Source organism: Zonotrichia albicollis, chromosome 1 (assembly GCF_047830755.1).
Source record: "Zonotrichia albicollis isolate bZonAlb1 chromosome 1, bZonAlb1.hap1, whole genome shotgun sequence".
Classification (NCBI taxonomy): Eukaryota; Metazoa; Chordata; class Aves; order Passeriformes; family Passerellidae; genus Zonotrichia; species Zonotrichia albicollis.
In genome coordinates this window covers 128,411,123-128,426,752 of record NC_133819.1, presented here as the reverse complement: position 1 = coordinate 128,426,752, position 15,630 = coordinate 128,411,123, and the positions used below count along the sequence as shown (strand labels likewise).

The 15,630-nt window shown below is 36.1% G+C and overlaps 1 protein-coding gene across 1 annotated transcript in view; it reads right to left on the bottom strand.

Moving 5' to 3' along the window:
* Positions 1-15,630, bottom strand: part of ANGPT1 (angiopoietin 1) — a 152,708-nt gene that overhangs the window by 29,730 nt on the left and 107,348 nt on the right. The window contains exon 7 of the mRNA XM_005479425.4: positions 8,828-8,994. Within this exon, the coding sequence (XP_005479482.1) occupies positions 8,828-8,994 (167 nt within the window). The remainder of the gene's footprint in view (positions 1-8,827; positions 8,995-15,630) is intronic.

Genomic DNA, 15,630 nt, shown 5'->3' with positions numbered 1-15,630 from the left:
ACATCAATGTTGATTTTCCCCTATGTCCAGGATACTGGATTGTTTAGAAGTTCTAGTGATAATGTCTGATAAATTGTATAATTTTGGAGGTTCCTTTGCATATATGAATCCTTTCAAGTATTTAGTAAATAATATAATAAAATAATAGAATCACAGAACACTGTGGGTTGGAAGGAACTTTGAAAGTCATCTAGTCAAAGCTTCCACTCCAGTCAGCAGGAACATCTTCAATTAAATCAGGTTGCTCAGAGCTCTGTCCCATCTCACCTGGAATTTTTCCAAAGGGCATCTATCACTAATTTGAGAAACCTGTTCCAGTATTTCACTATCTCATTGCAAAATATTTCTTCCTTAAGCCTAGTCTGAATTTATCCTCTTTCAATTTAAAACCATTATCCCTTGTCTTATGGCAACAGGCCCTGTAACAACTGTCCCAGCCTTTCTTATGAGCCCCTTCTAATTACTGAAAAACTTCTCTAAGGTTCCCTGGAGCCTTCTCCAGGCTAAACGACCCCAAGTCTCTCAGACTTTCTTCACAGGAGAGGTGTTTAAGCCCTGTGATATTTTTCATGGCCCTCCTCTGGACTTGCTCCAACAAGTCAATATCTTGCACTCTGAGGGATCCAGAGATTAATGGAGTATACCAGATGAGGTATGACCAGAGCAGAGGAGCAGAATCCCCTCCCTTGCCCTGCCTCACCTCCCTGGCCACACTGCATTTGATGCAGCCCAGGACACATTTTGCTTTCTGGTCTGCAAGCACACATTGCTGGGCTATGTCCAGCTTCTCACCCCGCAGAACCCCCAGGGCCTTGTCTTGTGGCTGCTCCTGATCTGTTCATCCCCCAGCCTGTGTTGATATTGGATCCTGCCCTGATCCAGGTCCAGAACCTTCCTTCCAGATCGAGATCTTCACCTGACTGCCATGACTTTTCAAATATTACAGAGTGGCTTGGCAGCCACTCTATCAGCCCATTCCCTCAGGACTCTGGGATGCATCTTGTCAGGTTTCATAGCCTTATGTATGTTCAGGTTCTTCAGATGGCCACAAAACTGATCTTCTCTTACAGTAGGAAGGACGTTTTTTCCTCAGTCCCCTTTTGGTGGTACATCTGCCCAATAGCTGTGGGAACAGACATTGCCAATGAAGACTGAGGCCAAAATTTACTGAGTACCTCAGCCTTCTTTTAATCTCTTGTTACCAGTTTTGTCAGTCTTACACATGGGGAAGAGTATACTTTATTTGACTTTCTTTCTCTTGCTGACACCTGTAGAAGCCCTTCTCATGATTCATTGCATCCCTTGCAATTTCATCCCTATATAACCAGGTAGCATACCTATACTTTTTCCAGGATATCTGGCTGTGCTTCCACTGCTTGTGCATTTCCTTCTTACCCCTTAGTTTGACAAGTAAGTCTCAACTTAACCATGGGGCTGTCTTGCATTTCTTCACCTGTGGATTTCTTGCATCTGTGGATTACTAGATCTTGAATTTTATGCGAAGTGTCCTGAAAGATCTATCAGTCTGTTCTGCTCCCTTGTCCCTAAGGACACATTCCCAGGGGCTCCTATTAATTAACTATTTGACTAGAGGTTTCTTTCCTAAAATTCAGGGCCTGACTTTACTCTTTGCCTGACCCATACCTCTCAGGATACAAACTCCACCAATGCATGAGCAACCTGGTCTAGAGGGAAGTCTCCCTGTCTTTGACAGTGGGTTAGAACTAGATGATCTTTAAGGTTTCTTTCAATGCAAACCATTCTATGATTTTGTGATTCTTTGACCACTGAGATGCAGGCTGCTTCCAATCTTGATGTCAGTGATTAGCTGGCTCGCTTTTGATGGTGACCATCATCCATCCTCTCTGGTAGGGCTGCTTATTACCTGGCCTAAGAAGTTATCCTCCATGCACTTGAGAAGTGTCCTGGATCATCTACAGCTCACTATGATAATTTTTCAGGAGGCGTTGGAGTGACTGAAGTCTCCTGGCAGGACAAGAGCCTGTAAGTGCAATGCTTCCCATGGCTAGAGCAAGAAGACTTTGTCATTGGGTTTCTTTGATCAAGTGGCCTGGAGCAGACACCAACAACCAGCCTCCCTTTGTTGCCTCAGTCTCCAATTCTTAACTGTAAGCCTTCAACCTGTTTGTGTCTGTCCCCCCAGAAAAAACTCTTTGCAGGGTATCCATTTACTGATGTAGAGGGCAATGCCTCTACCCTTCCTCCTTCCTTGCCTGTCCCTCTGAGCAGCCTGTGGTCCCTGATAGCCACTCTCCAGTCAGGGGATTCATCCCACCAAGTTTCAGTAGTGGCAAGTAGGTCTTGGTTTCCAAGTGGCACAGTGGCTTCCAGCTCCTCTCTGTTGCCCATGCTGTGTGCACAGGGCTGTCAGCTGCGCCACCCTCTTAGAGGAATAGCCCTTAATCCTTTTGAGACATTTCAGTGGAGCTTCTCTCTTGGCTTCTGTTACCTCAGGAGCTCCTGGCTCAACTTCAGAAGATGCACTGCTCCGCAGAGTAGCCAGCATGTCTCAATGCATTCTCATTAGATTCCATAACAAAAAAGAGGGCAACCTCTGTTCCTGCTCCACAGTAGCCACAGCTATTGTATATTCAACTATAAATTACTTTAATGAAGTTAGAAGTGGGAAATTATTAGCTGTGGATGGATAGTGTATATTGGGATTTACATGGATTAAGATAATTTTTTTTTAATTAATAAATTCCATGAGCATATTTACATCTGCTCTCAGTCAGAGAAATTGTTATATTTAATTTCTGCTTACATTTGGAGATACTGCATGAACTGCCAGTGAATTTTAGTCACTGATATGATATAGGAACACTGGCATGTTTCCAGAAAGACCTCTGGTTAATGGGCATTGGATTGAATCCTTGCACTTCAGGCTTCATAGATTATTATTGGATTTACAGTATTGTTTAAAAAAAAAAAAAAACAATTTAAGCCAGATATTTATATATATACACATAAAAATGTTAAATATTTTATCCATATTATTGATTTTTAAACCACTGATTGGTAAAAATATTTTTATGTCATAGAAATTATGCATACCACAGATACCACTCTGTCTGTTAATAGGATTTTACATGGATATTCCCTCTGAAGTAGATTTGCAAATTGAATTTCATCTTCCAAAGAAAAGTGAATATGTACAGGCTTTTTGCATTTTTGCAACATGAGTATTTTTAAAATTATTCTGTAATTTTCAAATTTGGCAAGAAAAGTACTGGGTTGTGGGCACAGAAGGTCCCAAGAGGTTTTGTGTTTATTTTTTCACTTTGCTACAGATTTCCTATATATCTTCCTCTGTACTTTCCCTTCCCCATTTGAGAAAAGACTGAATAAATCTTTAAAAATTTTACTGTAATACAAATCACACAGAAGTTAATTAGACAGCTCAAAAATTTACAAGTCAGATTGATCCCCTATTTTACCTAAAAAACTCAAGGGCCACAAGAAGAAAGTATTACTTATACAGTTACATCACTAAAAAGCCTGGGTAATAACAAGAACCACACCAACATTTAAAAATGGGATTTTGTACACCAAGGAAGTGACAGTGGCCTATTTTTGTCCTGTTTTCTGAAACAGCAAAACTACGTGGAATATTTTTTTAAATTAAAGGTACATAAAACCATCTGTCCCCATAAAATTTTAATACTTATTTTACTATCTGTTACAGAATTTTCAGCACTAAAATTCAAAGACTGTACAGATAAATATATTTTTCTCTATTTTACAGAAAGATATGTGAGGACTTTTGCAAGAAATTCCATCATTAGTTCAACAATGATATAAATAGCCTCAACTTTAAAAAAAGGAAAATTCCAAGATGAACATTATATCAAGGCTTCTGGCAGCAGACTATCTGATTTGTCTATTAAAACAGAGAGAAATAATACCATTGCTGTAACTAAAAGTACAAACTTTTAATCAAACAAAAGCTAAAGTCCAATATTCTACTCAGTGAATTGAAAACTCTCATCTACCAGGTCCCATAAACTTTACCGATTCTTAGTTTACTTTCAACAGCTGATCTTGTTTCCTAAAGCAAAGCCTGGAGAGACAGAGGATATTGGAAAGCTTGGAAACTGTCAACTAGATTTACAGGGCTTGGAAGATCATGTCAGCAGTTTGAAGTGATTTTAATAATTTTAATAACTACCTCTCCTCTTTTCAACAAATTTCATCAACTTGTTCCTTTGAGGACCCACACACCTGACTCTTCCCTACGTGACTATCATTGCCCTGTCAACAAATCTCTTGTGCTCCTGATGGATCCATGCTCTCTCCATTTTCTCATGAGGTTTTGTAATCACTTTCTTATGCTCATTCCAATATAAAATCTCTTCTTCATTTTAACTACCACTTAAGGTCAGACACCACCTTAAGTCCAAACTGACTCAGGGAAGTTCGGAAGTTCTCTGTCCACCATCAGTTTTCACCTACATCAATCCCAAAGTCTTGCTCATCTGAGCAGAGCTATCTGATCATTTAATAATATTTCTCCATGGACAGGACCAAAGTTTGTGAATCATTGCAGCAATAGCAAACTTTTCTAACTAAAAGAATGATCAACTACCAGAGTATATTCTCTTAGGGAGATGACTGTCTATTAAACTTCTCTAATGGTTCTGAAGTAAAAATAGCTCAGACAATTAAAAAGTGCAGTTCCCCATTTCTTCACCCCTTGCTTTACTTGGAAGTGCTTCTCCTATATCATGAGTTGAAAAAAACCCAGATGTATCTACAGGCTGAAATTATTACTGTTCAAAATTCAGTATCAATATATCTGTTTTCATAAACTAATATGCAGGATTATGAATTGTGGTGCCTGAAATCCTAACACATGGTTACTTTTCCCATTCAGTTTTGGAGGATCTGAGGGCATGGGTCAGAGCAGCAGTGTATCATAGCTGTACATCTCCAAAGAACATCAAACAGTGTCAAGAGGACTAGGCAGACTCTACACAGGAAAAGAGGAGAGGTCATGTGTCTTTCAGGATTCTCTTTCAACTCATATTTTTATAGTTCTATAAATAATTCCTAATTATATTAAAAAACACTGCACTAAATGGGAGATCTGCGAGATCTGGCTCTTCTTACTGCATGGAAATTTTACTTGCCACAGTCTAAGCTGCAAAGAGTCTGACAGAGATATTGTCATCATATTTACAGATAGTCTCTGTGTAATCATCTGGTGTAGATAAGAAACCTAAGAATGTTCTAAAAAACGTAAATAATTTAGATACTTTTATTAAAGATTTCACATATGGTGCAACATTTGATTTTCTCTTTCAGTTATCATTTATCATTATACATTTACTAATTCAGTAACCATCTTCTCATCTCAACCTTCTTCCCACTCATCATCTGGGATAAATAGATTTTATTCTGATTTCCCAGAAAACCTATTGTAGCTGTCTCATTTTGAAAGAGAAACAAGTATATTTGAACTTACATGTGTTCAGCATTACTCTCTTTAATAATAGATTCTTCAGACTAATAAAAAGTAGTAAAGAGAATACAAAAAGCCCAGAGAAAAAACAGAACACTTCTAAAATCACCACCTGGGAGTTATCCAGACTGAATTGAACTTTGCGCAATGTTGAGGCTGGATTTTGGAGGAAAAACATGAAAATGATTTTTGATATTTTCTCAAGCAGATTTTATCACTTCATGGTCTTTTTCTTTTTCTTTTTCTTTTTCTTTTTCTTTTTCTTTTTCTTTTTCTTTTTCTTTTTCTTTTTCTTTTTCTAAATGTATTTGAGCATAAGACCTGGAACCTTTTTTTTTATTTTCACATCTTCCAAATATAAAAGGTACTGCCATAGCAAAATTAAAGATGTTCCACTTCTTGAGATTTTCATTTCAGTACCCTTTTTCAATTTCAGATTTTCTTGATCCACTTACCAGACCAGCTTAGAAACTTGTCTCTTTACTGGTTACTATTACTTAGTGGACTTTGGTTATTTGAAACTAATGTGAATCTAACCAGGGTACAATTACATATTTTTGCTAACAGAAACAACATTTAATGTGGGTTGTTACAAGAAACAAGCTCCCAAAATAAGTCAGCATCTGTTTTGTTTGGCAAAACTACTTCAAATAACAGTAACTAAAGTTTTGAAAAGGTGTGCTGTTCTGTATTTGAGGTATTGAAAGCAAACACGGCAAATGCCTGAAAGCTGGGAAGGAAAGGCGCTGGGAGCAGGAGTTTGGGAATTGTGGTTTTCAGCTTCAGAGGAATAATTTAAATCCTTAATGGCAGCTTCTCAGATAAAGGGAAAACAGCATTCTCTGAAAGGTGGCCAGCTGTTTAGTACTTAATAATTAGGTTTTTATTCAGCCAGCCTTCTGGAATTACTGCTATCACAGATAGTGATGCTGGCAAGCAAAATAAAGAGTTTTATGTTGTAGAATGCATTCCTGTAAAAAATTATAGAATAGCCCGACATAATTTTGGTTTGAAAAATATCTGTTGGGCATATAGTTGTCTAGACTAAGCACTAGTGCATTTGTCAAGCATGAAAAACAGTTTAGACTTGCATGTGGCTTACACATCATTATTTCCAGAACTATCACCATGTTACTCAGCTATTTTCTTTAAATATTCCGATATACCTGAATAAAAATCAAAGAGGAACTAATCTGAAACCCAAAGGGCCAACAGAGATGGACTTTTTTACTTTATGTTTTCATCTCTACTTATTTCAGAAAAATATGAATGAAACTGATTTCCCACTTTCTCAACAGAAGAGCTTCAGTTGCATCATAAGAAGTGTGAGCAAATCTCATTCTGGCCTTCATTTACACTATAGAATAGGACAGGAGCCAAAAGTGAAGGCAACAGCCTCCAGTCAAATTCCCTTTGATTTTTGTGAAAAAGTGGCTTGGACATGGGCAGCAGAATTATGCCTGTTACTCAACATTAAATCTTTGAGGCCTGTATGCCCCCTCTGATTTAATTTCTACAGGCTTGAATCATATCTCTTTTGGTTTTCTTGATCAGCAAGACTAATTTACATGGATCCTTTTTTACATTTTTTTCCACGTTCAGAAAATATTATTTATATTGCGAAAGATCTCCCTTTTTATCATGAAAGTGGGTTCCCTTCCCTTCCCTTCCCTTCCCTTCCCTTCCCTTCCCTTCCCTTCCCTTCCCTTCCCTTCCCTTCCCTTCCCTTCCCTTCCCTTCCCTTCCCTTCCCTTCCCTTCCCTTCCCTTCCCTTCCCTTCCCTTCCCTTCCCTTCCCTTCCCTTCATTTTGAAATATAACAACACAATTCTCTTGCTATTTTGCCATGAATGAACACTGAGGATTCCTGAAAAATAAATCTTCACTAAACACGAGCTTTAATATGGAAAATTTTCAACAGCCTTCCAACAACAATACGTTGTCCTTAGTTCCGAATGAATATGAGCTAAAAAGACACTGGTTTTTTAGCAAATCCAGTGATTCTAAATTCATACCATGAACAGTACTTTCCTCGGATTCATCCTCAAATTTTTGAGCTATGTATAACTGCCCTTCAACATTTTTCTTCATTTGACAAAGAATTGTCTCATCTTTTCCTTTTGAACAACTTTTACTAATGTTTAAGACCCCACTTTTAAGCTGCTCTTTTTATGCTTTGTATAAATCTTTCTAACCTCTCTTTTGAGCAATTTCCTTTACTTATATCTGTTCTTTGACCAAAACTGCCTCAGAATAGGTGCTCCACCTTTCCTGGTTTGGGGCAATGGCTTTCCACAGGCAGTGCCGGGCACAGAACGTTGGGGATAGAGCTGTCCATTGTGTGCAGAGGGACAGCCCTTGCTTTCTGCAGGAGCTAAACTCCTACTGATTGCTTCTAAAGGTGTCCTCTGCTCAGGTATCCCGCTCACTGCTGTGCCCCAGAGGGCAGGGGCACTGCTCTGCGTCCCACCTGGGCACAGCCCTGTCAGCAGAAAGAGCAAATTGCTCTCACCTCCATTTCGCTAGGGACCCGGCGGGAGGGAGGCAGTCAGCATTTTTGAGAATCATATTACTTGAATTTGAAGATCTGAATACCAACCTAGTTTCACATGCTTTGAATGTCTGAGTTTACAATGTATCCGTTTCTCTCCTGTCTTTCGCTAATTAGATGTGCTGTAATAAATAATTGGATATTTTTATGGGTTTCATTTTTTTTCTAGCATTTTACTGTCTCCTCAGATGAAGCAATGATTTAAAACTTGTATAAATAATGACTTAGATTATCCACATTTCTTGTGTCTTCAAGTTGCTTCTTTTTTCTGTTTTAATAAACTTTTATCTTAAATCAAGGTACGGGTGAAAAATATTATTAAGAAAAGGCTTTGTGTTTAATTTCCTCAAAATAAGATCCACTATTCTCTTTTTCCTCCTAATTTACACTAATTTTTTAGTTTGAAAGTATCAGATGGTTTAAGAGCATTTTTGGTCTTTTATTCCCATGTCCATTGTTTCAGCCTCCTGCTTCTGAGGTAGATATCTTTCCATTTTTAATGAAGACTCCCAATCTTTTTTCTATTCAATCAATTCTGAGTTCTGAATATAAAGTTATACAGTTTTTAGCAGTTCTATCAAACAATACAATTAATAGGTCCCTTTTTCTCAGATAAGTTAGGTTTACTCTATCCTTCCATCACTGAGAAATCTGATTTCTGTTTTGATTTTACAATATTTATCCACTTTTGATAAAAAACAGCATAATATTTTTGCCTTTTCTTATATTTTTCAAGTTAGCAATGAACAATATTTATCACTCAGCAGAGTTAAAAGAATTTCAATAGATTCTTACCTGTAATTCTGTTTTTCATTTCCTATGTGAAATCTGTCATATTGTGAATATGCTCGGTTTCCTTCCCAGTCCGTTAATTCAATTCTTAGAGAATATTGCCTCTGACTTGTTATTGCAAAGATAAATTCATTTCCCAGCCAATGTTCACCTGATGGGCTACCAAAACCCTAGAAAAAATTGTCAAAATAACTAGATGTAATTACTGGAATTGATAAAGCCTATATACAATAATAAACCCATCATTATATTTTACCTGTGCATTCTAATTACTGGTCAGAGCTGTCTTTGCTCTACTTTGGTGGTCTCTAAAATGATTCTACAAATATATTTGATGTAGGAATGTCATGCAGTTCAACTAGTGTTTGCAAGGGCAGCTGAGGTTATCAGCTGGAAATCATGTTACACGTCCATGATATCAATAGCATGATGCTGTATTTGCACATGCTTCAGTGGGAATACTTGACATAACAATATTCTATAATGCATTCAATATAGTGTTAAACCTTGTTATCTAGCTCTTCTCCACCTTGCTCTCCTCACATTTCATATGTTCAGGTGATCTTATTTCTGGTTAAACAAAGGACATCATTTACAAACATGAAAAAATAATAATGAAAGAAAAAGTATAATTACTTTTCAAAACCAGACATATGTTTTCCCAGACGTATGCTTTTATACATCTTCCAGGTTTTAAAGTTGTTTCAATTGTAGTGAATATTTTACTACATTAAATGTAAGGGTTTATTAAATGTCATTAACTTATTTATTATGTATTAGAACAATTGTTCTTTTTAAACTGTTGGTTCGTACCTGAGATCTCTTCAGTCCATTTTAAATTTTTCTTTATTTTTCTCTTTAAAGAGTAAAAATTATTTTCAGCTATAGTATTTACTTGTGAAGAACTATTCCAACATGACTGTGCCTATTCATACTTCTTAAGATGGGAAAAATAGGAACCAGAAATCTCCTGATTTGCTTACAGTGGCATACTGGGAGTGTTTTAGAAGATCCTGTGAAAATTTCCTAGTCAAATTAAATGAAAGATTGGATTATTTCCAGAAAGCACATATTTTTTTAAAGAGGTTAAAATCAAGAGACTTCCGTGGGACTAAAGGTTAGATAATGAGAAATGTGTCTGTGAGACACATGGGCAAGACATCGATCTTCTCTGTATATAATGTTTCAGTCACTCCTTACATGAGATGAAAACATTGAAAGAGGAGCTCTCTCTCTTTTTTCTTTATTGTATTGCTGTGGCTCCAGCCCTGATTAGTTGTGTCTCTGGAGGATGAAATCCTGCCTTCCCAGTGGCCATGTGGTAGCACAGGTAATACTCAGGCAATGGATAGGTATATCAGCTGCAAACTTCCAAAGTAAATTACTGAAAAAAAATTAGAATCTTAAAAGTTTGACTGGTCCAAAAAATAAAAATGGAGGAAACTTCTGTTCCTAGAGAGAGAGAATTACCATAGAAAGTACTTTACTAAGGACATATTTTGTTTACACAACCTCACCTAAGCCTATATTTGGTGACTCACTGATAGTAGAGGCTGAGAAGACACACCAAGTTTGGGTATGCTGAACTGACTAACTTATATTTTGAATAAGCATCTCTGCCTTTTAACTCAGAGACCATCAAGAGATACCCATGGACAAAGTGTTTCATCTGCAAGACCTGAAATTCAGTAGTCTGTGGCAAGTCCCAAAGTCTCAGACTGAAATGTGGGAGCATACTATTAGTTGGCTTTTCCTTTCCTGCATGTTATTTCTTTATATCCTCTTTCTTCAATAGACTATTTCCTATAGAAATCCCTGTAAATACTGGTTGTAGGTAATAGTGGTGATATCCTGCTTTGAACCCATCTGTCTTCCAGTGTGAGCTGCTGCTCCTCAAGTTTTCCAATTATGATGCTTTCTCTTATTTCTCACTTGCTGCTTTGATGGCATTCACATTCATATTTGACTTCATACAGTGTTCCTAAAACACAAAAAGACTTGTTCCTCACCTGTATAAACCCTATTTACAGCTGGCACACTTTTCTGTAGTTATCACTGTTTTCTGGCTTTGATTCTTTCCATCTTCTTGCCTTGTCTTTCTACCCTTGACTGTCCCACCTGGTGTCTCCTGTTCTAGTCGCCTTGGCAGTGTCATACCAGAGCAGTTTGTGGTTTGTCTCTGACATATGTCACCACTGGTCACTGTCACTCATCTCACAGTAAGGTAAGATATGCTCTGCATAGACTACCTACCAGGAGGTTTGTCTCCCTAAAATCCAGAAAGAAGTGGAGCATAGTTGTTTAGATATCAGTCACATTAGGTTTTCTTGGAGTTTACATGGTTTCTTATTCACAAAATTATTTATTATTATTATTATTATTATTAGTAGTAGTAGTAGTAGTAGTAGTAGTAGTAGTAGTAGTAGTAATAGTAGTAGTAGTAGTATATCTTTAAGTGAAGATACCAGAAAATTCTTTCTCCCTTTTTCTCAGTGCAGGAAAAATGAGGGGACTCCTCTTTGAACTGTAATCTATTTAATTATAAATATCTTATCTCATTTAGATTACAGCCTATTCAGGATGTAATATATGTAGTGTTTTAACATTACATGATCCCTTATGTGTTTTATAGAAACTCCAGACACCGTATATAATTTTTCTGAAATAATGATTTTTATCCTTCAAATTTTCACCTCCTTCTCCCTTTTTATATGTATTATTGCACTGAGATGAAAATCTATCACTAAGTGATTTGCTCTTTTGACCAGAAAAAAGGAAGATGCAGCAACACGGAACAAAAGAAATATAAAAAGAAATAGTAAAAATTATGAGGAAATCCACCACACTAGTTATGAAAAAGGGAATCCTACTATCAAGGGCTACAATACTGAAACCTGAAACTCAGATTAGAAATTCCTAGAACAAGATTTTTTTTTTCCTTGACAAAAGTAACTTCTTTTTAAACAAAATACTTGCTTTTATGAAAAGAAAACCAAGGAAGTAAGTGGGATATAAAGCATTTCTCTGAAGGAAGAAATGTTCCAAAGGAGAAGCAATGTGCTTTATTAAACACCTAATATGGCTAGAAAGATATAAACAAACAAATAGGCACTCAAAGCTTTCATAGATGTAAACCAGAGAGGAGCAGTATACTTCTGCTAAGCACAGAGCTGGCAGCAATTTCTTCAAGTATAATTTTATTATGCCAAACTCAACTGTTTCCAACCTGTATTTAGTCTGCAGTTTACTGCCTCTACTTCAGAGCTGAACAAAGACTTGCATGCATCCTGTTTTTCCCAGATGCTTTGTTTGACTTAATAACTACACAGCTCTCCTTGTTTATATCTTACTTAGACTGTCTCTACCACAAGAACACTACTACTTTGATGCATATGTAAACTTTTGTGTGCAGAAGAAAATGGCATAATATTAGCCAAAAAAAAACCTGAAAAACATGATTTAATTTTGTGTTTCCATTCCCAACCCTGAGGCTGGCAAAGAAAATGGTTGGGCCTGGTTCTTTTGATTTACCTTCAGAATCCTTAGCTTTCAAAGAACATTTCAGAATTTTGTCCTCAAATACAAATTATTCTTTTCTTGTCTCAGTTAGAAAACTTAGGAAAACAAACTTGTGTAATTGGTATGCCCACCTGTCCTACATATTTGTGAAATACTTTTTGAACACTTTTGAGGTTTGGTTAAAAATCACACAGACTTGAAGTTCAGCAAGGTTTCAGAGAACTGGTGTCTGTGATGAGTTGCTGCTGGCAGAAATGCTGAAGGAGAAGCTCAGCAGTTGCCTATTCCAATTGCTACAAGCGGACACAGAGCAGCCAGCCAAGTGCAGATGCTGAGCAAATATTGCCTCAGAGGCTCTTACACATCTGGGAGAGACTGAGGGACATAAAAGGGGAACTTGAGCTTTTACCACTGTGAATCCTAGAAAATAATAGGGTTTCAGAAGATTATTAATAATAAGAATGGGACTTCTATGTGGGACACAGGACAAAATCTGCAGAAAAGCAGACCTCATTAATTTTGATGTTCATGGGAGAATCCAGTAATTGTTTGGTAATTAAAATTCAGTAATGAAAATTAAAATTCAGTATGAAAAATAAGCATTTTAGCTAGCAGACCATTAGGGTTTATGCTGCTGCTCAGATCTGTGGGGCCCCAAGTGATAAGGTGCCTAAAGCCTTGCCTAAGACCTTGCTTGTCATTTATGGACTGATGCCTAAGATTTAGGACAAGAAATTTGGTTTTGAGAATGCCTCAGGGCAGTGTTAGAAGTTAACATTAGGAGTGATCTATTTCAGGCCCATAGTTCTTATTAAAAATATTTGTTTCCCAGTACATACAGACATTTTCAACAAACATTTTGGGTTTTGCATTCAAATAGTTATAGCAAATGTTTCCAGAATTATTTGTGTTAAAGTTTAGTGCCTAAGCTCAAGGAATCACATGAGGTGATCCAAGTCATCCTCAGCTATCAATCCACTAGGAAAAGGAACATCTGTATTTCATGAATGTGTTTGCAGTTAACTACATTTTGAGACTCTCTGAAACCCAGTGGGTCTTAAACACTGTTCCAAAATTGCATTTTAAATGATCAAGAGACTATTTTGTCATTATCTTTCTATATTTTTTCATGATATGTTTCCAAATAAAGAGATTAATTCTTTAAACTCTACATTTTATTCCAAAAATACTCAATTTTTTTTCCCCTAGAAATTTGCATAATAATTTGGGATGGCTGGCAAATCAGTGGCTTTAAGTTCCCAAAAGACTGCTTAATGTAATAGGAAAAGATCAGTAATTTCCAAAAGTTCTCATCGTTCTCCTTCATTTTCTCACTAGCACTCTATGGAAGCTGGGATAATATAGCAGGGAAATATGCTTACATTTTCACAATATGCTTTCTTATCTCTCCACTATTAGTCACAAAAAGGATACACAAATGTTTGCACTGATCCAGCACAGATTATTATAATTCTTCATTTTATTCTTCACAAACAGAAAAAAAAAAAACCTTTTGCTGCTGAAAATTGCACTAAGACCATATTTTGGCAAAGGCTGATCTGAAATAAGACATGAAAATCACAAACAATAAGAAAATTCTTTTATCCAGGTTTTGTCATTGAGAAATAATAAATTGTTAATGTGATGGAATTTGTTTTCAGAGAAAAAAATAAAACAATATGGAACTATACTGACAAATGTAAATCCATTTTTGTAGTTGGATGAAGCCAAGGGGTTTTCTGTTTCTATATAACTATATAATAAATTCTGTAAATTCTGACATAATACTCAACTGCTATCCAAAAATAAAGTTTTTTTTTGTTTTTTATATGGATTAAAGTACTTAGAACTAGGAATTAAAAACAAAAGCACATGATTGTATAATATTTATTCTAGATGACATCTGACTTCTACATCATCTCATTTTCAACTTCAATTTGGTTATTAACAGAGTCTAAACTACAAAAGCAGTCATAAGTACAAAAAAACAGAATTAAGTACTGGTTTCAAAAATGCCTTTAAGAATTTAAAAAGTTGATACTTATTCAAAAACAATAAGTTGGGTGCAAAAGAATTTTATTAGCTTTGGCAAAATCTGTGAGGGTATTCTGCCTGAATCATGTTGCTCCAAGTTCATTAAACAATTATCTCTCTTACTTTATTTATTTTGTCTGATAATACTCACAGGAAGCTTTGACTTTTTATAGACAAAACAAATTGAAACCAGACACAGCCAATATATCCGATGGGTTCATCTTCTGTCAGACAATTCAGTGAATAAAGCAGATAATAATTCAGTGTTTTACAGCAGCAGTGACATCCCAGAAGCCACAAAGAATATTCAGCTCCTTTTGCCTTAGCTGAGATAATGGAATGGATATTGTTTACGATAATTTCCAACAAACTTTTTTATACATTTTTCTAGATTTTCATTCCTTTCACATTGTATTATTCATTCTTTTATTTTAAATAAAGATTTGGTTTATAGAAATTACTTCCATTTCCTCAAACAATATGTGTTTTCTAAATATTCAGATTTTTTCTCCTAGGGAGTACCAACACATATTTGGTGGCAAGTTTTAAAAATATATTTAGATTGAAGCCAGATACCTTCTCAAAAGATTAAAAAAAAATGAAGTTATTGTCAGTTTAAATAAAGAACTAAATATCTGTATAATCTGCCTGAAAGACTTGTTTGTAATCTGCAGCAATTCAGTCTGTTGCACTTCATTCTAGACTCAGTATATTAGTGGAAATTCAGAAATTAGGTTCACTTTTTACTTTTTCCTTCTCAAACACACGTGGTATCAGTAGCAGCAAAGTTCCCAAAGAATAAAAATCACAGTGACAGAATGAAGTGCAAACCTTACACAAAGATTACCTATGGCTGGGCAAGGGGCCCAAAACAACTCAGTTGTCTACAAATATTTCCTCAAATATCCAGGACATCTTCCTCTAATATCTGAGTTGGACTCTTAGGTATTAATCAGGAACATCTTCCAGGCCTGGATTTCAATTTAACTTCCTTACTATGTAACTGAAAACAGGAGAACATTTCTTATTGAGCTAAATTATATTGAGAGCCTTTATCCCAAACCACCTTTTTCACTGTAGGACAAGTGGATCCTAGGAATACACAGACATTTAGTGTAGCTTCTAGTAAGAGCATCCCAGGGACATAGGTATGCATAAAAGAAAAGAAAAAATTTTTTGTGGTCTAAGAAAAATGAATTTTGAGCTTTCTGATATCTGACTCATTATTTGCAAAGAAATAAATGGTAAGTTTT